Source organism: Callospermophilus lateralis, chromosome 11 (assembly GCF_048772815.1).
Source record: "Callospermophilus lateralis isolate mCalLat2 chromosome 11, mCalLat2.hap1, whole genome shotgun sequence".
Classification (NCBI taxonomy): domain Eukaryota; kingdom Metazoa; phylum Chordata; class Mammalia; order Rodentia; family Sciuridae; genus Callospermophilus; species Callospermophilus lateralis.
Genome location: NC_135315.1, coordinates 18851220 through 18876748, shown reverse-complemented (window position 1 = coordinate 18876748; position 25529 = coordinate 18851220). Strand labels below are relative to the sequence as shown.

General features: G+C 47.1%; 1 protein-coding gene across 4 annotated transcripts; it reads right to left on the bottom strand.

Moving 5' to 3' along the window:
• Positions 1–500: 500 nt before the first annotated feature.
• Positions 501–25529, bottom strand: Mpp3 (MAGUK p55 scaffold protein 3). Of its 4 annotated transcripts, none has more exons than XM_076870288.2 (18): positions 25505–25529; positions 25146–25264; positions 24808–24909; positions 23600–23680; positions 23257–23394; positions 21436–21517; positions 19981–20066; positions 19227–19301; positions 15718–15914; positions 14073–14137; positions 12741–12761; positions 12182–12223; positions 10961–11125; positions 10777–10857; positions 8286–8379; positions 8006–8114; positions 6251–6373; positions 501–945 (listed from the first exon to the last, which is right to left on the bottom strand). In XM_076870288.2, exons 1-18 carry the CDS (start codon positions 25527–25529, stop codon positions 769–771), a joined length of 1782 nt encoding a protein of 593 aa, XP_076726403.2. In that variant the 3' UTR covers positions 501–768. The 4 variants fall into 4 exon arrangements, with proteins under 4 accessions (XP_076726403.2, XP_076726404.2, XP_076726405.2 ...); XM_076870289.2 differs by having other exon boundaries at positions 24832–24909; XM_076870290.2 differs by having other exon boundaries at positions 14073–14128; positions 24832–24909.

The following is a 25529-nucleotide window of genomic DNA, read 5'->3' as shown; positions in this document are numbered from 1 at the left end:
CCTGAAGGTGAGGACAGCTAACCAAGGCCATTGTAGATAACAAGAGGGAGAACTTATGCAATAGACCAAATAACAAAGCAAGGACTCAGTTTTAGGAGCATGAGGGTATTCAGAAAGGGGACAAGCAGCCTTACATTCCTCAAGAGTTCCTAAAGGCACTACTGCTTTATAGAATAGTTCAGTGAGTCATGTGGACCATTAAGTGTGCCTCAGCCTTCCAGAAAAGAATTCATGTACACTCACTATTTAAAAAGGCCGGGAACCAATTTTTCTATTACCAGGCAAGTTTGGAGCTCGAAGACAAGGGGAACTTCAGCTGCATGAAAAATCCCCTTGGATACATCTTAGCTTCCAAAACAGCTGGATAAATGCAGTTTCACTGTTCATAAAGCTTAAACATTGCTGCAAATCAATACTCTATAAATTCATCACCACCAACACCACCACCACCACCACCACCACCACTATAAGACAGTGGCTACTTAACTTTGGTACAAAGAATCAAGGTCCACTTGCCTGGGATACTTTAATGAATGACATGTGGTTTTGTGACATGCCCCTTTTAACTCATGAGCTAAAGGGGTGCAAGTAAAAAATGACAGACAAAAGCCAACAACAGACAAGACTTCCCATTTCTACTTTTCTCGATGATGGAGTTTGTGGAAAACTCTGCCCCTCTCTGAACTTGAGGTTTCTGGATGGTAAGGTGAGGGAGGCTGGACTACATGGCTTCAAGGTCCCCTCCAGCCTGGATGTTCTGGGATAAAGTTACCTGATCCAACTAACAGGTACCCAGTGAGTGTCCTTGCTTAGCTTCTCTAAGACCACCTTGAGCTGGCTGTAAGCACCCTGCAGGTCTTCCTTCACCAACACAGTGTCCATCAGGTGCCCGTAATGCTGGTCAATGAAGGCGGCAGAGGCGGCCATCTCTTGCTGCTCCTCATCCTGCAGGAAAGAGACAGTACAGAGAACCTTGGCTTTTTCCCCCCACAAGAAACCTATATATAGCCTTTGTGCTCAGCAATGTCCCCACCTTTAATTTTTAAGGGATGAGTGGATGACAATGTCCCGCTATTTACCAACTGCATGCATGAGAACAGAGTGTAGTGACAACAGATCAAACTTCAAAGCAAGTTAGTGGACAGCAGATATTGTTCAGTCATTCTCTCCCAAAACACTCGCTGAGGATCTATAAGCTGAAAATACAAACTTCTTTGGGGGAATGTAGAGTTTGTACTTTTGTATATATGTCAATATATAAACGCTGCCCCAACAGCGTTGCCCAAGAAGTAGTATCATGGGGTTGCAAAGAAGTATACAGGTTAAATAATGGCAAAAATTACAAATAATTTTAACTGTATAAAAACAAAGAAAGCACTTCAGGAAATGATGGGGGCGGGGAGAAGATAAAGAATGTGTAACTCTAATATCCCTCTAAAGATTCTTAAAATAACCACGTAGAACTTGATTTTTTTTTTTTTTTTTTTTGTACCAGGGATTGAACCCAGGAGCGCTTAACCACTGAACCACATCCCCAGCCCTTTTTATATTTTATTTAGAGACAAGGTCTCCCTAAGTTGCTAAGGCTGGCTTTGAACTTGCAATTCTCCTGCCTCAGCCTCCTAAATCCCTGGGATTACTGGCGTGTGCCACCACCTCCCCCAGCCTTGATTCTTCTTTTCATCTCTTCATGCCAAGGCCAAACACAGAGTAGACAAGGTAGAATGGTTTAAGAAAGGGCTGGGACAACTCTGATCACTCTCCATCTCCTTAAGCAACCTGATTTCTTTAATCAGATTGCTTTCCTAACACCTAACATCAAAGATGTAGACCAAAACCTAGTATTATCCGACCTGGGAAGTACTCTCTTCTTCATTCAAAAGAATCACTACGATGTAGAATTTCAGGAATGTAGCTGACTAACAGCCTGGTTTATGGAAGAAAGGAAAGTGGCCAATCTACTCTAAGAAAAATTACAACATGAAATTTGCGGCTGGTGTTCACCTCCCTCCCTTCCTGTCCCTTCCCAGTCCTCTGTTGCTCATTCTGCTTCCAGGGGCTCAGGCTTTTCATGCGTCCATGCAGGAAGAGGGAATTCTATCCTCCCCATTCCCATAGAGACCCACTTTCAAAATATTCCCTCCTCTTCTCCCTTGTCACCAATTTTTACTTTCATGAGAGCATCTACAATCTCAGGAGATGCATTCTAAAGGTCCAGGAAACAGTGTTCGCGCGCTCCCACAGACGGTAGAAACCCAAGAGAAGGCTGAAATAGCACTTCTTCTTTCCCCAGGAGAAGAAAATCTGGCTTCAGTTGGGAGGTATTCATCATTCTACAGTCTATCTTTCTGGGCTGCCCTCATACTCAGAAGCACTCTGCAGTGTCCCCATGTGGCTCCTACCTCTTCAGTCCCACTGTCCCCACCCAGCTCCACACACGCCCCACAGCCCTGTCTACTGCTTCCGAAGTCTGCCTTCCTGCAGGCACCCACGTGGTTCATCTGGAGGCTTTTAGACTTTTGAGAAATTACAGAAGGAAAATTTTTGCCACAAGTCCCGAAATCTTCTTAATAAATATTTGCATCTCAAGAACTCAAGTAAATGTCTAAGAGAGTGAAATGCATAATATTTCCTTTGCATCCATAATAAATCTTCTGCACCTTTCTCCTGGCCAGTAAAAATGGAACTCATCTCTGTGACTTCACTAAGAGTCTTAGTCCCCACCCCATGCCATATCCCTTGTCCCCATTTTGGATCCACATAATGGATCAGAAGGTAGAAGCCCCATCAATTTGTGAGAAAGCAAAGAAATGGACAAAGGATATGCCCAGAGGGTCTTCTATGGATCCCCCCTAGTTGAAACTCAAGGGCCAGACAGTGGACAAATATTTAGTGTTAAAACAACAACAACAACAAAAATCCTCAAGCCTTATATAAGACTTTTTTTTTTTTTTTTCCAAACGTGGTCTGGTGTTTGCCTACATACATTAAAATCATATGAAAGTATATGTGTTAAAAAAATATTGACACTGAGCCCCACACTAGTCTTCCAGGTCAGAGTCTCTGGGAGCAGAGCTGGGCACCCTGTATTTGAACAGTCTTGCTGTGACCTTGGTGTTTATTCATGTTGAAAATGACTATGGCTTCAGGACAGTGGGACACAGCTGGAGAGAAGCAAAGTGGGATTTCACAATTAAAATGACCCAAAGACGACAAAAAACATCAGCCAGTCGCCTAGAGCAGTTTGATGGTGAGCACTAAAGGAGATGGACTAGATGGCAAAATTGGTCAGGCCAGAAGGACACCAGTAAAAGACTGCAGTCCCCTCCAATGCCAGCCATCGGTCAAGGTGCTCTGGCTCCTAAAAAACGGGCACTGCCAGGCATGGTAGCGCATACCCATAATGCCAGTGGCTCAGAAGGCTGAGACAGGAGGATTGCAAGTTCAAAGCCAGCCTCGGCAAAGGTGAGGCACTGAGCAACTCAGTAACTCAGTGAGACCCTGTCTCTAAATAAAATACAAAATACGGCCAGGGAGTGGCTCAGTGGCTGAGTGCCCCTGAGTTCAATCCCCAGTACCAAAAATTTTTTTAAAAAGCAGGCACTTCCTGAAGACCTAATGGTTTGGCAGACCTTCCTTTGTATCTTAAGGAGCTGATTCTTATTCCCCCTTATGCCTTTTTTATTCTTTTTTAAATAAGCTTTTCCCCATGGTCATTAAATTCTAATAATTCTAAAATATTTATTATTAAAAAAAGTAAAAACAAATTTGTAAGTTGATCCTAAAATTTATATGGAAACGCAAGGGACCCAGAAGAGCCAAAATGATCTTTAAAAAAAAAAAAAAAAAAGTCAAAAGACTCAAACTTTTTGTTTTCAGAACTTACTACAAAACTACAGTAATCAAGGCAATGTGGTCTTGGCACAAGGCTAGATCAGTGAAATGGAATTGAGAGTCCAGAAATAAATCCTTACTTTTTTGATCAGCAGGGTGCCAAGATAATCAAATTTTTAAAAATGGTGCTGAGAAAACTATATCCACATACAAAGAATAAAATTAGACACCCTACCTCACACCATCTACATAAATTAAATCAAAATGAATGATAATTTCAAATGTTAAAACTATTAACTAATTTTTTTAAAAAAGGAACAAAAGTTTATGACTTTGGATTAGGCAATGGTTTCTTAGATATGACACCAAAAACTGAAAAGACAAAAGAAAAAGCGTTAAATTCAAAAATTTTAATGACGAACGCAGTGGTACATGCCTGTAATCTTAGCAATTAGGGAGGCTGAGGCGGGAGAATTGCAAGTTCAAGACCAGCCTCAACAACTGGAGGAGGCTCTGAATGTAGCTGGGTCAGTGGTAAAGATCTTCTGGGTTCAATCCCCAGTACCAAAAAAAAAAAAATTTAATGTTGAGCTTCAGATGGCACTATCAAGAAAGTGAAAAGACAACCCACAGAATGGGAGAAAATGTTTTCAAATCATGCATCCAATAAGGGACTTATACCCAGAACACAGAATTCTTTCAACTCAATAACAAAAAAATCAGTAATCTGATTTCATATAGATAGATAGATAGATAGGTAGGTAGATATGTTGTCGATAGACCTTTATTTTTATTTATTTATACGTGGTGCTGAGAATCGAACCCAGTGCCTCATATATGCCAGGTAAGTGCACTACCGCTGAGCCCCAGCCCCAGCCCCACTAATCTAATTTTAAATGGGCAAAATATATGTAAAGACATTTCTCCCAAGAGGATACACAAATGGTCAATACACACATGAAAAGATGCTTAATGTCATTTGCCACTGGAGAAATATCAATTAAAACCACAGTGTGATATAAAAAGACACTGGAGAGGATGTGGGAAATGTGGAACCCTTGAATACTGCTGGTGGGAAGGTAAAATGGTACGGCTGCCATGGAAGACTGGAATTCCTTCAAATGTTAAACAGAAATTTCCAGCAATTCCACTTCCATGTCTATCCCCAAGAGAAATAAAAACATATGTTCACATAAAAGCTTGTACATGAATGTTCATAGCAACATAATTCATGATAACAGAAAACAGAACAATCCAATGTCCATGAGTTGATGAACAAAGGAACAAGATATAGTACTATTTATGATGGAATATTATTCAATAATAAAAAAGAATGTGGTATTTACATATGAATGGAACTTATAAATATACTAAGTAAAATAAGTCAGATAAAAAAGGCCAAATAACTTTGGATTGGGCAGAGGGGAGTGAGGGGAAGGGAGGGGGTTTGGGGATGGGAAAGATGGCAGAATGAAGGGAGGGGGTTGGGGGTGGGAAGGGATGGTGGAATATTATTACCCTATGTACATGTGTGACTGCATGACTGGTGTGACTCTACATCGTGTACAGCCAGAGAAATGAGAAGTTGTGCTCCATTTGTGTACAATGAGTTGAAATGCATTCTGCTGTCATGTATAACTAATTAGAACAACAACAACAAAGGCCACATATATGATGCCATCTGTATGAAATATTTAGGAAAGGTAAATCTATAACAACAGAATAGGTTCAGAGTTTCCTGAGGATAGGAAATGTTTGGTATTTTGGCGGGGATGGGGGGGTCAGAGTTTTCATTTGACAATTTACAGTCAAATGACAGTTATCAAATGTTTCTATTGCTGGTGGGACTGCAAGTTGGTGCAGCCAATATGGAAAGCCAAATGGAGATTCTTTGGAAAACTGGGAATGGAACCACCATCTGACCCAGCTATCCCACTCCTTGGTCTATACCTAAAGGACTTAAAAACAGCATACTACAGGGACACAGCCCTGTTTCAAACTACTTTGAAATGAATGATAATGACCTTGTTAGTTGGTGATTCAACTTAAAAAATACTTGGGTTTGGCTGAGGAGTTCAACAGATGAGTGTGGTTTGTCACACTCGGATCAGATCTCTGACAGATGTCAATCCCTTATTGGAGGGGGGTTGCGTATGTGGGCGAGTCGGGGTGGTGAGCCTAGGCAAGGCCACCCTGCCTGGATTGGGAGGCACTTCTAGCTATCTCACCTTGAGCTTTTTGGCCAAGTGACCATCTTGTCTTAGTCTTGCCAATAGGCAAGATGGAAAGGTAGCCTCGTGCAGAAGGTATGTCCTTTGTCCCTCTTCCACTGAAAGAACCCTTCTGCAGCTAGAAACATTCCCCAGAATCGTCCCCTTTAAGCCTTCATAAAGGAAAGGATCAGCTTGAAACTTACAAGTGGGGCTGCTGTGTCCTCACAAGCTGGGGACATAGGTGGTGTCTTCCCTTTTTCCTGAATTGCAGGCTTTACAAATATAATATAGGGTTTGAACTCTGAGGTCCTCAGCTGTTTCAATGCCTGGAAAAAGAAAGTTCAGGAAAATTACACACCTTTGAAATATTCTATTGTTAAACATCCTTTCTGAAAGCTCAATTCTCGGGTACTCCCCTCGCATAACCTCAACAGCAAAGGTCCTGGTGACAATGGACCTCACGGGCAGACTAGCTGCACACTTACTCATCCTCTACTTGACACTGAACTCAGCCATTCCCTGAAGAACATCCAGTCTCAGTTCAGAGTCGCTTACTTTTTTAGCTCAGATCCCTCTATCTCCAATTAACCTTCTCAAGCTCTCTCCACCTGCCCATTCCTGACAGTCCAGGGAGCAGGATTCAATGTGCATTTATTTTGTCTAACATCATCAATTTGTCTACATTCATGCAAACTCTGTGCTATCACACATGCCTCCTTCTGAGAGTCAAAGAAAAGATTTGCAAAGCAAATGAAAACATGACCTAAGGGATTACTTGGAAAGAACTTGCAGACTTTAGGGTTTTCCATATGCAAATCATACATACAGTTAATGAGTATTTACACTCTCAAAACCTCTAAAAAACACTGGTATTAAACTGCTACATGCCCTATCTGCATATGCAAAGATCAATAAAATCACTTTTTTTTAAAAACTTTTGAAATTGAGACTTTGAATTTTGATCACCAACTCCCAGTAAGTCCAAATGAGTGAGGCTTTTCCCTTATAGGCAAAATGTGCTTTTTGAAATGTTTCAAGTCAACTTCTGTAAAATAAAACTTACAGTTTATATCATAAAATCAAAGATCTGTTTCTATAAAGGAAAAAAAAAATCCTCATATGAGTTCAAAGCTTGGAAGTTTTTCTGTAAGACAAGGTTAAAAAGATGGCCAGGCCCCTGTGGAGCCCGCAGCTTGCTGGGTGTGCAGAACTGGAAATGGCTTTGAAGCTCACACTGGGTCACAGCTCCCTCCTTTTCCCTTTCAAATTGCTCTCCAGACTGCCTCACCCATTGTCTCCCCCAGGGGTTCCCTATGCCACCGATTTCACTTGTCCTGGTTGGGGGAGGACTGCCTGGCACAGAGCTCAGCCCCAGTTTTGCCTGGGGACTTACATCTAATTCTCTGTCATGCTGCAACTGGTCAGGGGGTGTGACTGTTTTTCTTGTTTTTTGGCTTTTGGTACTGAGGATTGAACCCGGGGGCACTTAACCACTGAACCACATCCCTAGCCCTTTTTTATATTTTATTTAGAGAAGGATCTCCCTGAGTTGTTTAATGCCTCTCGCCAAGTTGCTAATTCTGGCTTTGAACTCATGATTGATTCTCTTGCCTCAGCCTCCAGAGCTACTGGGATTTCAGGCATGCGCTACTGCGCAGGCTGGTGCCACTAGTTTTTTTATGTGATTTTCTCCAAGCAGGAGTTACTGTCCTAGGTCTGTGGACCACCAAAGGGTCTATGAGCTCCCTCCAATTAATGCAATATTTGTAGATAGAAATACATGTTTAGGGATTCAAAGTTTTCATTCTATTCTCAAAGACAGACCCAAAGATATTTAACATCCGATCTTTCATACTTTCAGACTAAGAATTCCTTAGAGGGCAAACGTTCTGTAGCTACAATCCTCCAGGTTATAAATTCCATTCACTAGACACGCCCCCGCTGGCCCAGGAACTCACTTCCGGTTCCACGTCCACCAAACAAACTTTGTTTCTGGCCATGACAGCCCGAATGGCCTCCAGGCTGGTCCCATAGAGGTTTTCCTTATATTCACCATGCTCCAGGAACCTAAAGCACCAGCACAGGGGAAAAGAACTTTAGGTCCTGAGCTTTCTCAAAGTAGTTAAAAAAAAAAAGTGGACTTCCCAACACAGCTTCTCTCCCACTTCCCCTGGCCCTTCTGGAAGCCCTCCTAGAGGTCAAGCTGCTGAGGGCTAACTGGCCCACCAAGCAACATACTTGCTGTGATGTAAGTCGGCCTCAAATGCTTGCTTAGACACAAAGTGATACTCCACCCCTTCCTTCTCGTGGCTCTTTCTGGGTCTGGTGGTATCTTAAAAAAAAAAAAAAAAAGGAGAGCTGGGCAAAGAGATGTCACATCACAATGAATGAGAATAGCATCAACCTGTGCCCTCCCTCAGGGGGCATTCATTGAGTGTCCTGGGGATCAGGTACTGTGCCTTTTCCAGACTTATCCACACAACTCTTCAGTGAAAGCAAAAGGAGCCTCCCGTTTTACAACTGGGGAAACTGAGGTTCAGGGAAGTTAAGCACGGCTCAGTGACCCACAGCCAGTTGGCTGTAGAGCCAGGGTCACTCTCTTTATCTCATGGCAAATGTCATGCCCTTTGCCAGTCTGCTGAACTGCCTTCCTTGATGTGGGGCTTTTAAGGACCCTAGTTTTTTTTGGGGGGAGGGGGGTACCAGGGATTGAACTCAGGGACACTCAACCACTGAGTCACATTCTCAACTCTATTTTGAGTTTTATTTAGAAACAGGGTCTCACTGAGTTGCTCAGCGCCTCGCTATTGCTAAGGCTAGCTTTGAACTCTTGATCCTCCTGCCTCAGCCTCCCGAGCTGCTGGGATTGCAGCTGCGCACCACCGTGCCCAGCTAAGGACCCTAGTTTTTAGGTCATTATTGTTTTTCTTTTTCTGAGAGCAAGAGTGCCACAAATACATTGGACCCTGCTCTATGCTTTTAATTCTTTATTCACTTATTTCTCTTTTTGAGAGAAAAGGAGGCATGAAGACAGACAGCCCATTATGGATTGGCTGTGTTTCAGCAGGGCTGGATCTCAAAGAAATACTTTTAACCCAAGGGCTACCACATCCATTTCCATAATGATGCACACTTCCGGGGACAATCAGGTCCTTTCAAAGCAAGGGCACCCATGAGGCAACATGCAGCTTTTTCTAAAAGAAAACATAGGAACTTAAGAGGACAAGGGTTTTTTGGCCCTTGGGGCTTGCATGGGATGCTCTGTGTTCTCCATGTGGCATCCTAGTCCAACCCGTGGACTGGGAGAGCTAGTAGGTCATTTCTCCAGGTCGTTCCCTTGATTAAAAACTTTTACTCACCCACAGATTAGACTTTTCAACACCTCAACAGCACATAAGACCTTCATGACTGCCCAGCCTCCGACTCAGCTTCGCCTCAGCCTCACCTCCTGCCATGTCATCCATACTAACAACCCAGGCCCCAGCACGGTTACCCCAGGTCACACCTACATCCCTTTGCACACGGCCCCTCTGCATAGTAAGCTCTTCTTTGCCTGGAAAATTCCTATTTACTCTTTAACACCCAGCATAAAAGTCACTGTCTCTGGCAAACCATCCCTGACCCTCTAATTCCTAAAACCAAGTGAGGACAATCTTAAAGGCCCCTGAAGTCACCTAGGCCCATCACAGCTGTGATGCCAGAATGGCCTCCACAGCGCTACCAGCTCCCCAATATCCCTGCCACTTCAGTTTGGAACTGAGACAATTCCAACAGCCTCTAGGGTAAGCTGTGGGCCCCGACACTCCATGGAGAGCAGTAGAGTCAAAGAAAGGCTCTGGTAGGCACTCTGGAAAGTTCTATTCCTGATGCCATAGCATCCCCTCTTGGTAGCCACCAGACATCCACACTGCATAAGTGTCCCAAGAGGCCAGCCACAGCCAAGGGCAGGATGTAGCAGGCAGCAGCGAAGAAAAAAGCCTTTGTACCGCTCTTAAGCATATGGTGCAAGCAGGCTGCTTGGTCCAATCTTGGCTCCACTTATCAACTGTGTGACACTGGGCAAGTTAGTTAACCTCAAGGAACCTCAGTGTCCTCCTCTGCAGAATGGGTTTCTCAGAGATACCAGGAAGGCAAACCAAGGTTCTGCACACAAAAGCTCTTGGTGAAGAACATGGCACTTCTGTCCTCCTGCTCGTCCTCCTCCTAATCATTATCCTCATCACATTCAGGACCAGAACCGGTGGCCCAGGGGTCTTTGTATCCACGCTGCCTATAGCAGCAGGAAGCCTGAGGAGTTGGCAGGGGTAGCATTACACAGGAGTGAACCCCCAACCCTGACAGGCTGGAATCCAGCTACAAGGGAGTGCTAAGCAATACTTCTCTGTGCTTCTCTGGCCTGCTCTCTTATCTAAGCAGGACAGCGGCCATAGGAGTCAGAGTCACAGGGAAGAGGAGACTGGAAGACCCCCGACTGTGGGGATCCCCTGGGTCTACAATGTGCTCTGGACTCACCTCCCTCCCCTGGCGGGAAGCAGGCAGGTGGCCCCCCAGCTTCCACCCGAGAGCATCTCAGCACACCACCGAGAGTCAAGTCTCTTCCCATCACGCAAGTGGTGCCTGGTGGTCCCTCACACCCAAAGTATTAAAAGAAATAAGATAAACATGAGGAATCAAGTCCCCATGAAATAATCCTGTGCAGGCACCCAAGCACGCACACCAGCCTTCTTACGTGGAACAGCAACACCAAAGCGCTGTGGGTTCTCAGCCACCACCTTTTGCTTCAGCTCATGGAGTCGGGCTCCGAGAGACCCTGGGAAACAGAGGGAAGACTGACAGGGTCCCAGTTGAGCTTTCTCCTCACGCCTCTGGTGAGGAAACCAGCCCACTTCCCAGAAACCCAGGATGTCACCTACCAATCAGAACCACCAGGCGGGGCCGCTCACCGGGCTGCTGTTGGTACCTGACCACCTCCTCGTAGGTCAGTAACTCTGGGGACTCAGTGCTGGCGCACATCTTCCCTTCCTGTGAGCCACTCAGCCTCTCCCTGCAGCCTAGCCGGAAGCTCCTCCGGAGACCAGCTTAGAGAGGATCAAAGAGATATGGAGGCATCTGTCCCAGGATCTCCCAGCAAAGACCTTCTTTACCTAGCCAGACCTGTAGAAGGGCTGACCCCACTGTCCTCCCCACCCTCCTGTTTAGAAAGAGGCTGTTCAGAGAGCAAAGTGATATAATGAAAGGGTGGCCCCCCAACATCCGAGTAGGGTTCAAGGTCACTATTTTGCTTGGCATGTAACTGACCTTCAGCAAATCTCTGCGTCTCTCTGAGTCTTGATTCCCTAATCCATGAAATGGCAATGCAAATGTGCAATGGGTGGTCCTACATTGGATCCTGGATCCAGGAAAATGCTTTAAAGGACATTTTGGGGACAACTGGTGAAATTGTAATAAGAGTATATAGTAGAATTGTATGCATGTTGAGTTTCCAGAAATTGATCATCATCCTGAGTTAGGTAAGAGGATGTCCTTGTCCTCAGGAAATACATGCTGTGGTATTTAGGGGTAAAGAGGCATGTCTGCATCTAATTCTCCCATGACTTAGGAGACAAATGCATAGGTAGCAAGGGCAGGGTGAGCTCACATCTGGGAATCTCGTGTGAGGACATGGGAGCTCTTCCTCCAATTTCTACCACTTCTCAGTAAGTTTGAAATCACTTCAAAATAAAAGTTAAAAGACATTTACCTGTCTCCAAGGCCTTCAAAACAATGATGAAAATTTTAAAAAAGTGAAGGTACTTTGGAGACCAGTAAAAACAAAAACAAAACACCATGAATGTACGGTGGTGGCAGTCACACTGAATAAACTTCAGTTAGAATGATGATAAAATTAGTCTTAACATGGTGCTCAGTGTCCCCTTCCAGCCAGGGCTCTTTGCAGGAGTTGGGGGCTCAGGGATGCACAGGCTCAGCGCCTTTTCTGGTTGACAGCAATGCAGAGGAGAGGATGCCGCAGGCGGTCGCTTTAGGCCAGCTCCTGGGCTCCAGGTGCTCTGCCTGAGCCTTTCCCACTCAGAAGCCTGAGGCTACAGCTGTGCAGGGGCTGGGAGGGGGTGTTGGGGGAGAGCCCAGGTACTCACCCACATAGTGCCCCTTGAAGTACCCCTCACAGTCACAGGTCTCTACGAACCAAACAGAGGGAGGGAGGCTAGTGAGTCATGCTGGACACATCTTCAGGCCCAGAGGGACCCAATTCTTGGATGGCCAGGCAGAAACCTCCAGAGTGGTCCCAGAGGAACTCAGGAAAAATACCATATTGGGGACAATTCCTTCTGCTTCACCGCGTTCTCCATGCTTAAGCCCCAACAGCCTTCCTAAGCCCTGGCAGAAGTTCTGGGCAGAAGATCTCTTCCTGGTCCTGAGTTGGGACCAGTAGGAATAAGGCAGAAGGACAGTCCCACTGCCCTGCCCTCCTCTCTTGGCTACCACTAGCTGCACCACACAGAGCCCAGTCCAGGGGAGGATGGCCCCTTCATGTTGGTAGGAGGGAAAGGGCCCTGAGGCCTTGAATCCCATCCCCACCCCACACATCTGGCTGTAGACAGTCAGACGGGAAAGGAAAATCAGCCCGTCCAGCCCCAGATGTTCCACAGGAAAGGAGCCTCACTCGGGTGCACAGGGGACAAATACCAGGCCTACCTTTGTCACAAGGCTGATCATCTGCGGTTTGCACAAAAGACAGATGGGACAGCATTAGTGGAAGGGACCATGAAGCCCTGCGGCTAAGAGGCAGCCACAGCCCTAGGAGCCTGAGGAGCCCTCCATCTGTCTCCTGCTCCTTTCCTCCAACAAACCTGTGATCTGAGCTGTGGTGTGTCATTAAACCCCAAGACCTGCTCTAATTAGTCTTCTTGTGTGTGTCTCATTAACAGCCCAGGGAAAACAGCTCGTGGCTGGTGGAAGCAGCCTCCAGGCCAACTTCCCCAGCAGCCTTCCACCTGACAGTGAATCTAGAAAAGTGGCCACTGGCAGTAACCAATGGACAGGTTTCCTCAGGGGTCCTGCAGTGGGATTAGGACCTACTTTCCCTTTTCTGAGGTTGGAGGCTCCTGCCTGAGAAAAATAAATGCAGGTGCCAGAGGATGGGGTGGGGTGGAGCAGAGCTGGTGCCTGCTCGGGCCCCTCACTCAATTACAGCCCCTGCAGCAGAGAGGCCAGATTCTGGAAAAGCCTCCTTCTATATGAAGCCCTAACCTAGGGTTGTTGTGAAGGTTAAAAGGTGTGGCTCAGCCCTGGGGCACTTGCCCAGCATGCACCAGGCCCAAGGTACATCCTCAGCACCACAAAAATAAATAAATAAAATAGAAGTACATGGAAGGCAAGAAGGTAAGTGGACAGATTTTCTAAAAGGTAATGTGTTACACAGAACAAAGCTGTCAGATAACATACAGGATACCCAGGGAAAATGGGGATTCAAATAAATAACAAATGATTTCTTAGTATTCCCCAAAGACTACATGAAAAAAACCAAATCATTGTCTACCTGAAATTCAAGTTTAACGGATCATGCTTGATTTGTATTTGCCAAATCTGGTTACCCTCTCAGAGGCATGGGTTACTCAGAGCCTCTTCCATTCCCTCCTAAAATCAGCAGTTCTTGAAAACATCAGTCAGAGAACCCCTTGGGAAGCTAATGAAAGCTGCTGACAGACCCGCTCCCAAACACACACACAATAGAGGTTGACACACAATTTTAGGAGCTGTTAACATACCCCTCAATACCATATATAGATCCTAAATATAGAAGCTCCTTTCTGAGGAATGGCTGCCCCCATCCCACCCTCATTTTACTCCCTCAAGCCTCCCCCACCCCACCTTCTTCTGGAGGTCTACAAGTTCATATAGGACCCCCGAAGTCCTGTCTGCTCAGATAAGACCCCTCCATCCCAGTGCCAGCTTCTTCCCAGAACAAAGTGCCCAACTCCTAACCCCAGTCCCTCCCTGAAGTGTCATCCCTACCAATCTACTCACAGGGGGGCTTCTTGAGGCTCTGGGGGCTTGGCAGGGTGCCCGTGGCTCTCCGATAACTTAGTCGTCTGCAGGGATACAAGAGGATGGGGGTCCATGAGCTGGGACATACTTATCAGAGCAGGTGAAGAGAGTCTTGTGGAAAACTTGGGACAACCAAGGTCTGGGTCCTACAGATGGGCACTTATTCAGCCTCCCCATCCCTGAGAACGCTGGAAAAAAACGGAACTACTCCCAGACTCCCAGAGCAGAGCTCAGCCCTAGGGTTGAACAAGATGGCTGTCAGTGGAAAAGCAGCTGCCAAGACCATATCTGAGTTGAGGAAATGCCCAGGGCTCTTGGAGGTGTCTGGATGCCCACATTTAAATGCAACCCAAAAGCCTTCCCTATCAGTGGCCATGTTGCCAAGACCCATGAAGCCAGACATAGATGAGCCTAGGGGTCCACCAAGGAAACACAGCAGCAGTTCTCACACCTTAACACCTCAGAACCATGGGAATTTTTATTAGAATTCAGATCTCAGGGTCTGCCCTGGGCCTGGTGAGGGTGCATCCTCCTGGTAGGAACTTACAGAGTAACACGCCCTCCTCTTGCACCATCACAGAGACCTTCCAGCTACACCATAAGCTCCACCAGGACAGAAGCCATACCTTCCAGTAACCTCCACACTTGGCACAGGGCAAGCCCAATTCATAATAAATACCTCCTGAGGAAATTCCCTAAATCAAAAAATCACACTACAAAAAATATGTAATAACATGGGAAATGCTAATGTCAAAATATCAAGTTAAAAAAGAAAAGAGAAGGGCTGGGGTTGTGACCCAGCAGTAGAGTCAGGCCCTAAGTTCGATCCTCAGTACCACATAAAAATAAATAAATAAAATAGAGGTATTTTCAACTACAACAAAAAATAAATATTAAAAATAAAGGAAGACAAGAGAAGCAAGACCCCAGATCCTGTATGTGAGACTCAGGAAGGAGATAAATTGTACTGTTTATATGGTGTTGAGATTTGGGATCATTTTCTTTTCTTAGTCCTCCTCTTCTGCATGTTCATATTTATTTCTAACCTTTCTCTAAGTATGTATTATAAAATACGGTTGGACCACTGCACCCGCGGATCCCAAAACCGCAGGCTCAACCAACTGCAGGCTGAAAATATTTGAAGATGGTGTGTCTGCACTGTACATTACAGACTTTTTTCTTGTCATTATTCTTTAAACGAATCAGTACAACAATGATTTACATGGCATTTCCACTGTGTTAAGTGTTATCAGTCATCTAGAGATTCTTTAAAGTATTCAGGAGGATTATATAGGTTATTCACAAGTACTACACCATTTCAAATGAAGATTTGAGCATATGCTGATTTGGGCATCCACAGACAGTCCTGGAACCAATCCCCACTGACACTGAGGGACAACTGTATACATTAGCTTAATAATGTAAATATCCATGCATTCATTTAAATCTCAGCCATCACAACTAATTGGGGAACAAGAAGAGACGCAAGCGCAATTGATACTTACGTAAAGGAACAACATTCAGTGGCTCCCTCTGGCTGCTGGTGGCAGAAACTTAGGGGTTTGTCAAGTAACTGGGCCATTGGCCACTTCAGAACCACCCCATGACAGCACCCCAGACCCACCTCTCCTGGAACTGCTTGGAGGGAATAAGACCGGCTCGAAGGTTGGTGTCCCCTACTCTCTTGGCTTGCCACCACGTGGGGTCGTCCTGGCTCACCACCTCCAGGACCTGCCTGCGCTGGAAGGGCAGGCCTGCCTCCTGGCAGGGGATGGCCCGGTCCTCCCGAGGGTCGTAGTGGAAGAGGGCCCGCATGAACACCTGCAGGGAAAGGGCCCCGCAGAGGTGGATGGAGGTGGCCATGCCCCAGTGACAGCCAAATGATGGCAACCATTCCCGAGGGGGAATAAGTGGCCTTGACACTAGAAAACAAATCAGCAACACACTGTGCACATTTTTCTCATTGTTCTTCAACCATTGGACATTCTAGCCAGGAAATCCATCAAGAATTGGAAAATTAACAAATGGGCCCCATGACTGAATTTCTCTTTCCAACCTAAACATTTCCACAGTTACTGGATCTACTGTCCTCATAATAACCTCATAGTGTATACATAAGGCAACAACTCATCCTGGGGACAAAAAGTAAAGGCAAGCACAATTTGAAACTCCACAGTTATTTTTACTACACCAACTGCTCCTAATGAAGTCAGCAGCCATCTGTTAAACAGGTAATCTAGACGTTCTGGTTAAAACACAAATATCAACAAAAGTGCTGTTCTTTACCATCACGTGGGGGTGGGGGTTGAGGGTGCTGGGATGGAACCCAGGTCATGAGCACACTGGGCAAGCTCTCTATCACTGAGCTGCACCCCAACCCCACCAACTCCCTTCTTGGTTCTTGATGGATAATTGACACATTTTTTACAGCTCAACCCTGCCTCATCTGTCACTTGGAGAAGCCCCAAATCCCTGCTTACCCTGGAGTTCCCTCTCTGGAGAAGATGGTGTGAGGACAACACATACTTACTTGTTCTCTTCTATAATCCAGGGGCATGGGTTTATTTTAAGTATTTCTAGTTCTATACCATTAGAGCTCAATGACTTCAACAGCAAATGGAAAGAAAAACCAAACCAAATCAAACAAAAACGGCCAAAGGTTTTCCTCCGACAGATCCAAACTACATTCCTTTATGTGCCAACCAGAAAAGACTCAGTTAGACAACAATAAGAATTTCTGACCAAATTTTGTGGGGGCAGAACCCCGCATCCAGCCACAGATGTTCCATGGGCCCTAGGCACCCAGAAAAATGTAACCTTAATTAAATGGATACCCAAACTCAAACACTTGGATCAAGAAGAAATATACAGGAGGGACAAGTTAAGGGACAGGCTATTCATTCTGTCCTCCAGAAAAACCAAGTTCTCTTCCTATATCAAGCTAGAGTCCTCGAAAGCTGCAAACAGGGACCACAGTTGCTTGTCCCAGGAAGATTCTCCTTCCGTCAGTGATATTTATACCCTGGGACTTAATCAAAGGGTGCAAATAAGAAACAGCCATGTAAAGATTATTTCTTCACTTGCTGTAAAAACACTGCCACTGAAGACCTTGTCCATTATTAAATCCTTATTCATCAAAACATTTAGTGACATCTCCCCTGTGCCCGAAGCTGTTTTGTCCCTTTTTTTCATGTACTTAGTCCCCAGAAGCAGGGATGGGACCGGCCTGCTTTCTTCCATTCACTGATAGGAAACATGTAATTCATTATCTTCTTTCTGCCCTGGCTGCCAAGAGGTTCAGATCCAAATGTATTATGAAATCACAGCAATGCCCTCCTCGCTCCTCTACCACCACCTCAGCTCATGTCTTTTTTCTTTTTCTTTTCTTTTTTTTTTTTGAGATAGGGTCTCATTATGTTACTAAAGCTGGCCTCAAACTCACAATGGTGCTGTCTCATTCTCACAAGTAGCTGGGACTACAGGCTTGGGACACTGTGCTCTGACCGGTTTCAGTTCCAGCCTTAATATTCTCTCAACTGGGCTTTTACAAGACCTCCTACCAGGTCTCCCTGCCTCCAGCCTCCACCCACTCCACGCTCCTCCACTGGCTGCCAGGGAGCATTCTAAAACACAAACATGGCTGGATTGCTCCCTTTCTAAAACAAAACTAAACAAAACACCTTTAAGAACTTCTCACCATCTACAGAGTTCTCTCTTGGGCTATTGGATGTGCTCCCCCACTCCAGGGCTAGACCACTTCAGTGCACCCTGAGCTGACTTCCAACTCCCACCCCTGTATCTAAGGACTTAACCTCCTCTGGTCACTGAACGCCTGCTTTTCTCTAATTCAGCAGACAGGCACTGCAAGAATGAATCCCCAGGTGCAGCCCGGCAGGAGCTGGAGTCTAGGTTTCCCTAGCTCCCCAGGGCATTTGAGCTGGATAACAGAAGCATGTATTCTACAGGGGATCCCTGAATTCCCCAGCTGGATTAAGCTGTGGTTGCCCACAGTGGTGACTTGCTGGGTAACATACCCCATGTCAGACGGGTGGCCTTCCTTTCCCCACCCGCTTACTGGAGTTTCCTGGGGTCACTTCCCACCCACAAAAAAAAAAAAAAAAAAAAAAAAAAATTGCATTTAAATCCTTGTCAGAGTTAGCTTGTGTGTGTGTGTGCGCAAGAGAGAGAGAGAGAAGAGAGACACCAGGGATTAAACACAGGGGCACTTAACCACTGAGTCACATCCCTCCTCTCTTTTTATTTTAGTTTTGAGACAGGGTCTCGCTAAGTTGGCTAAGTTGCTGAGGTTGGACTCAAACTTGCACTCCTACTGCCTCAGCCTCAGGAGTACCTGGGATTCCAGGCTCAGGGTCAGCTTCTAAGGGTGCTCACATGAAGCAGGAATTATGCCAAAACCATTCACAAAGCATTCAAGGCCATTCACACAAGCTTAACTTGCATTCCCAGCAAAACCCACTGCCACCCTGCCCCTGAGCCCCACCACTCCCCAAACATGCTCCCCGCCACAACATCATGGAGCTCCTGGATAGCAGACCCCTCTGCCTGACCCTCCCTCCAAAGCCCTAGTCATTTTCACCCTCCTCCAGCCCCACTCCCAGAACTTCCACATTGTGACCCTTCCAAGGTGCCTCTGTCAGACTCTTCCCAAAGCACTTGTCACATGCCAATTAAATATACTCCCCGGATTCCCTTTCTGCACTAGGAACCCTCAAAGCTACTCATTGTCCCTTTCCCCAGCATTTGGCAGAGTGCCCTGCAAAGAGGAGGTGACCTCCACAAGTAGGCTCACAAATAATCAAACAAATGGCAATTACTTCATTGGTCCAGAATCCAGCACATTTAGTACCTTCTCCTTCTCTTGATGGCCCTGAGTTTCTATTTCAATTAAAGTAACCCTGTCTTTTATTTCCAACCTGCGACAGATCCAGTTTAAAAAGAGGCAGGGTACAAACAAGTGAATCACCCTGTGACTGAATTAAAGTCTTCTGCTGGGCACAGGTTACTCAACTAGGCGCACAATCTGTTCCCAGTGACTGTCAAAACGTTGGCCTGGGTCCAGCACACCCACCCTGCCCCTAGCAGAGCATGCTCCGGGAGCCCACCTCCCCATACCTTGCTCTCCTTGAAGCGGTCTTCTTCCTGGGTGGCTGGGATGATTTTGAGAGTAATGGATCCCTGGGAGTGGGCCTGAAGGGAGAGGGAACAGAGGCCGATCTCCTTGCAGGTCTGACCCCCCATGAGCTCCAGTCTCCCTTCCCAGTTCTAAGAACTGACTTACAGAATGGAAGTCAGACTCATGACCTTCTTCCCTGCGGCCCACCCTTCTAGGATGGTGCCCCAAATTAACTAAGGCAAAACTCAAAAAATTTTCACAGGACACAGGGAGATTTTAAATGAGAACCCAAGGGCATGACATACATTGAATCCCAATCTTCCCGTTCATGGCCTCTTGGGCCCTATTAGCTCCCCATCTTGCTTTCCTCTTGGGCCATTTTAATAACCTACTTTAGTTTTATTTTCCTCTGTCCTGCCTGATTTGGGGCTGCTCCCCAATTAGTACTTCCCTCTTTGCTTCCATCTCCCCAGACAGGTCTCTGCCACCATTCCCACCTTTCTGGGAGCCCCCTTCCCTCCCACCAGACAGAGACCTTGTCCCCAGAGCCAGAAACCCAGAGGGAAGCATGCCAGGCTGTCTCCCAGCCCCACCTCACCCCTCAACATCTGGGCACACTGTAAGGCCACATTGCCTGCTGCCTCCTCATGAAAACAGTGAGCTAGAATCTGCCCTGGCTCTGGGAAGCAACCTGTTCTAGGTCTCTGAAGACACCCCCCCAATATCCCAGCAGCATAGTGCAGCAACACAGACCAGAATCTGGCTGATTTCGTCAGGCCGCTTATGTAGGACTGCGATCCCGTTCACTTCTCGGAGCTCGTCTCCAACGTGGACCAGGCCTAGGAGACACAGGGACTGACCATCAGGACAGGAAGGGGCCTCTGCCCAGGAGCTTGGAGCTGTGGGCACTGAGGAATGTACTGTAAGGCAGGCTCAAGGTTTACAGACAGGGCACAGAGCTGGGACACACTGAATCCTACTAAGTGCTAGGCGCTCAGTATCAAAGTCTTATGGTCACTGGGTGACATCCACAGTGTACAAGCGGGCAGCTAAGACCCAGGAGGATAAAACAGCTTACCCAAGGCCACCCTGCTAAGAAACGATGGAACCAGTATGCAAGACACTATTATTTTGGTATTGAAAGCTGTGTTCCTTCTACCGTCACCTCTTCTTTTTTAAAGATATCATTAATTCTTCAACTTCCTGAGCTATAGACACACCCCAAGAACTGTCTTCTTAAATTTTATTTATTTTTTATTTTAAATTTTTATCTAAATTTTATTTATTTATTTTTGGTACAGGGATTGAACCCACGGGCACTTAACCCCTGAGCCACATCCCCAACCCTTTTTTAATGTTTTATTTAGAGGCAGGGTCTTGCTAAGTTGCTTAGGGTCTCACTAAATTGCTGAGGCTGCTTTGAATTCTCCATCCTCCTGCCTCAGCCTCCTGAGCCACTGGGATTACAGGCATGTGCCATCGTGCTTAGCTGCCTTCTTAAATCTTAACAAGGAAACTTAAAGGCCACAGCAAAGATCTCATCAGAGTGTTAGGTACAGCCATCTATTTGCCTCTGCTTTAATGACAAGTGTCCCTGCATATTCAGACCCTATTTGCTGTTCCCAGTGGGCAGCGGCCAGCAGCAGCACTCAGGAGGGGTCAGAAGTGCACACTCCTGACTCAGTGTCTGCATGTCACCCCAATGCTCAGGGGGTTCATATGGCAAGCACTAGTCTAGGACTCTCCACAGTGAGGATCCCCCAGAGTTTAAACACAATGATCCCCCTACCCCAGGGGTTCACCTCCTAGCTCAGTAGTTCTTCCACACACCAATTTGTTTTCCACCCAAACAAATCTGGACATGAACACTCTCCCCTGAGTAAGAGCTGCTTGACAAGGCAACTGGAGGTGACAGGAAATGCCACGCCTGGCTCCATTCAGGAACCCCCCTGCAAGCCCATGCTGTGGGCTTAACTAAGCCAACATATGAGACCTTTCCTGATTGCCCCAGAGGACCCCAGGCCGGTTGTGTTTTCAATTAAAATTTCTACTGGGCCTGGGAAGGAGATGGAATTCAGCCCTGCTCCCCAAAGCAAAGCGCACCCCAAACAGGAGACCCGAGGTAGGGGGAGCCCTGGGAGCCAAGGGGCAGGCTCTGGGACAATGGCCGCCACCTCAGCCAGGCTGGCAGCATGTTGCTGCACTCACCACTCCGATCTGCTGCGCCCCCTCGCATGATCCTTGCCACCACGACAGCCCCCGAGTGCTCGTCCCGCCGGATGGTGGCACCCTGCATTGGGGACAGACAGGTAGGCTCCTAAGAGGTAGCCCCAACCTTAAACCTCAACCCTCTGGGCCCAACTGCCTCTTCTATCCTGCCACCTGCCACCCCAGAGGACGGATCAGTGGGGACCTTCCCAATGCTAGGATTCAGTAAAACCAACATCTCCCATTAGTATAGCACCACACTTCCCAATTTACAAAGCACGATTACCCTGTGATATTTTTAGATGAAGGACTGGGGTTCAGAAAAGTTAAGCATCCTCGAGGTCACACAGACAGAAAGATGGAAAGCTTTTTGGGACACTGAATCCAGAGCTTTCTCTATCACATCACGGCCCTTGCCACTTGCAAAGACACTTCATAATGAGGACAACATGTGCCAGCAAATTCTCAACCTGCCTCAAACAAATCTCAGTGTTCCTGGGCCTCCTTCTGTTGTTACCAAGAGAAACCAATCATGCCTCCACCAGAGCTTCAGGACCAGGACTTGGACCATGAAGCTCAGTAGAGATGACATCTAGGATGTGAAAGGCTCTAATGAGCCTTGATTTCCTGCCCAGGTGAGCTGGACGGTGCCAGGGCAAGAGTGAGATGGAGAGTTAAGAACACTAGATTTGAACGCAGCTTGGCCACTGACCAAAATAAGCATGTAGCAAGGAGGTCCCTTATCCTCTCTGAGCCTGTTTCCTCTGTCATATGGGAGAGTATTTAACTCACAGGGTCGTTGCAAGAATTCCAGGAGGGAATGCATGCAAGACACTTAGTGCATAGTAAGTGCTCAATAAATGTTAACCACTTATTATCGGCTGTACCCATAGACACATTTGTACACTTAGTATCAATTTCATTCATGTCACCTATCTGAATTACAGAAGATCATTCTTGCTGACAAGAAAAGCCATCTATTAAGTAAGTACCTCTCTCTTCTTGTCCCTAGATCTGCCAGCTCTCCATCACTTATTCAGCTCTGAACTGCCAGCTTCTGGCATAGTGGCTGCCCAGGAGGTCTCCCAGGATGTTTACCAAGTCCATGCTGATGGCCCCATTGTGCAGATGAGCAAATAGAGGCAAAGAAAAGACCTTTGCCTGTTGAAGATATGTTTCGCCACAGGGTGAAAAGTAAAACCTGAACACGGAAGCTGTGGTATTCTGTAGGGCAGGTTCTCAATGTTGTGGACTTCCACTTCCCTCCTTCTGATAAACAACCCTGTCCCTCTGCTGGTGAATCAGTGCTGAACCAGGAGCAAGATACCTGTCAGCTGGAGGAATGGATGGGGCCCTGTGCTACCTCACAGTTCAGAGCAGGGAACTGCAAACTTTTTCTGTAAAGGACCAAATATAAATATCTTAGGCTCTGGGGGCCACACAATCGTGGATGCAGCCACTCAGTTCTGCCATTGGTATGAATATGCACAACCGTGATAAGAAAAATTAAAAAGTATAAAAATAAGCTATGAGTTAGGATTGGCCCTTGGGCTGAGTTTGGCAACTTCTGGTTCAGGGAATAATGATCAGGGTCATGCCATACAGATGTGTAGGTTGTTTACTGCACAAAGTGGGTTGGCCACAGTTGTGGAGGGGGGCTGTATCCACTCAGAGAAAGGGGTGCCCTGGACACTGGCAGCAATCCTGTCTGATGAAGCAGCCATCACACACCCTGAGGATGTCAGGAAGGTCCCTTCACAATTTTCTGGGTGGGGATAAGATGCAGAGAAAGGGCAGGGACGAGAGATGCACACCACATACCAGGGGTTCCTTGTTCTTCACCAAGCGGACAATCTTCACTGATTCTTCATCAAAATCCTCATCAATATTATCAGGCAGAGGGGGCAGGACAGGGTCGAAATTCTTCTGGGCAACTGTGTCATGTACCATGAGCACAGCCTGTCGGGAAGCAAGAGAAAAGAAGGGCTGGCCCAGAGTTCACAGGGGTCAGGGGAAAGGGGCTGAGGGGGCCTCAGATCTCAGGCCTCAGAGACTCTCACCCCAGACACCAGTGCTGAGGACCCCTCAGGACCCAGAGCTCCCTCCCGCCCCCATCCCAGGAGACATAAGATGCGTGGGTGGCCAGGGACTGCGGCATGACTACCCTGAGGTGGGGGGTGGACAGCAGCTGCAGCAGCTCCCGCTCATCGCTGTGCACGGAGGTGGCCTGCAGCTCCTCCATCACCTGTAAGAGAGTGAGAGGGAACACCACAGCAGGCTGGGGTGCCCCTGCCTGAGGCTGTGGGGAGTCCCTCAGGGAAAACCCAGTGCCCCCCCCCAACCCCCAAACAGCTGCAGCACCCAGGAGCACATCAGACCTTCAACCAGCCCAGGACTGAGGCATGCAGGGATCAGGAGAACCTGAGCAGGTCTAGAAGTAATCCTACTAGGGGCTGACTTAGTAAGACCCTACTGTATGCTATTGCTTTATATACATCTCCCCAGTTAACCCTTGCAACAAACTAGATGCAGTGGGTACACTTTTGCCATTTAACAGATGAGACTTTGAGGCCTGGACAGATTATCTTGCCCAAGGTCACAAACCTCACACGTCATACAGGATTTGAACCTGGCCTTGACTGTCTGTACCCTCATTGCTATGCTTTTACGGATGAGGAAAATGGGGTTCAGAGAAGTTGGCTGACTTATTTAAATTAAGGTCACAGAGCTAGTGGTAAAGGCAGTGCTGAGCCTGAGCACTGAGTGATCTAACATGCTATTAATCACACTCCAGAGAGGAGACAGGTACGGGAGATATAGATCCTGACATAGTCAGGAGGCTGCACAGGGCCAGCTGCTGGGGTCAGGTGAGTCATTTCAGAGCTGATGATCTTAGTCATCAACCAGGACAGTTTTTCCCCATGCAACCCAGGGACCAGGACTGCAATAAATTGAGAAGCATAAGAAGCCTGAGTTGTTTAGTAGGGACACATTACAAGTCCCTTGACCTTGGGACTTCATGTTGGCCTCCTGAAGCACAAATACAAGGTGCTTATTTGACATATTCCTATTCCTAGTTCTCAGAACAGTGGGGAATTGCTGCTCTGATCCAATGCTGTCACCCCACAGCTAAGAAACAGGCTTGCTCCAGATACACAGTAAGTAGGCGTCACCATGTCACCATGTCTCCTGGCCCAGTTCAAGGCTCATGAGTTCCTCCCCACCCGCCAGGAGGCCCATGGAAAAGGAGGAGGGGGAAGTGGGGAGATGCCTCTTCAACTTTGGGCTCCTGATCCCCCATAGTCCCTAGGCTAAGCAATGGTGACCAAGGAAGAGGAAAGAGCTCTACAGGATGGGGAGTGCAGCTGATACCATAAGGAAAAACTTGGGACTTACATCCTCTGCCAGGGCCACTGCGCTGTGCAGGACTGGGGTTGGACTTTGCCTCTCATAATAGCGAAGCTTCTCATGAATCTGCAAAGACACCTGATTTCCAGTTTACCCTGGATACCATACTCCCCACCCATGGCTGTGAGGACACCAAGGACTAGGTCAGTCTAGGTCACCAACAGGGTAGCATATAAGAAAGGGCAGCTTAGTGGGCTGGTGAAGATGCTTCTGGAGCAAGGGCATAGCTCCAATGATCTCAAGGGCCACAGGCAGGCAGGAAAACCCTCCCTCAGGGGAGGCATGCCCAGACAGAACTTCACCTTCATTAAGTAACTGAGGCTTTTCTCACTGAAAACGTCCCTCAGGAAACCCATCTCCTCCTTGTGGTTGGAGTCAGGCCTGAGCTGAGAGGTCAGCAGCGCCAGGGTTTCATGCAAACCTGAGGAGGGGGTAAGAAAAAGAAGGGATAACAAATAAAGGGGGGGGGGGACTTTCTGCCCCTGAGGACCCTGTTTTTGGACCCTCAGACAGCACTTCATCCCTGCCCTAAGGACCTCGCTGGGTTTGCAGGCAGGGCAGCTTCTAGAGGCCACACCAGCATAGCCTGGTCTCTTTCCAGCTCGGGCTGCCTGGAAGGCTCCAGGGCTGTGGCAAGCCCAGGCCGGGTGGGGGCACTCACCCGAGTCCTCTGATAGCACCGGCAT

Excerpts from the sequence above, each read along its gene's own strand:
- Mpp3 (XM_076870288.2), bottom strand. The coding sequence starts at position 25,529 with ATGCCGGTGCTATCAGAGGACTCGG. Across the intron at positions 15,915-19,226 it reads ACCGCTTCAAGGAGAGCAAG|GTGTTCATGCGGGCCCTCTT; the intron begins GTATGGGGAGGT and ends CTTTCCCTGCAG. Across the intron at positions 12,224-12,740 it reads TGATCAGCCTTGTGACAAAG|AGACCTGTGACTGTGAGGGG; the intron begins GTAGGCCTGGTA and ends TTTGGTTCGTAG.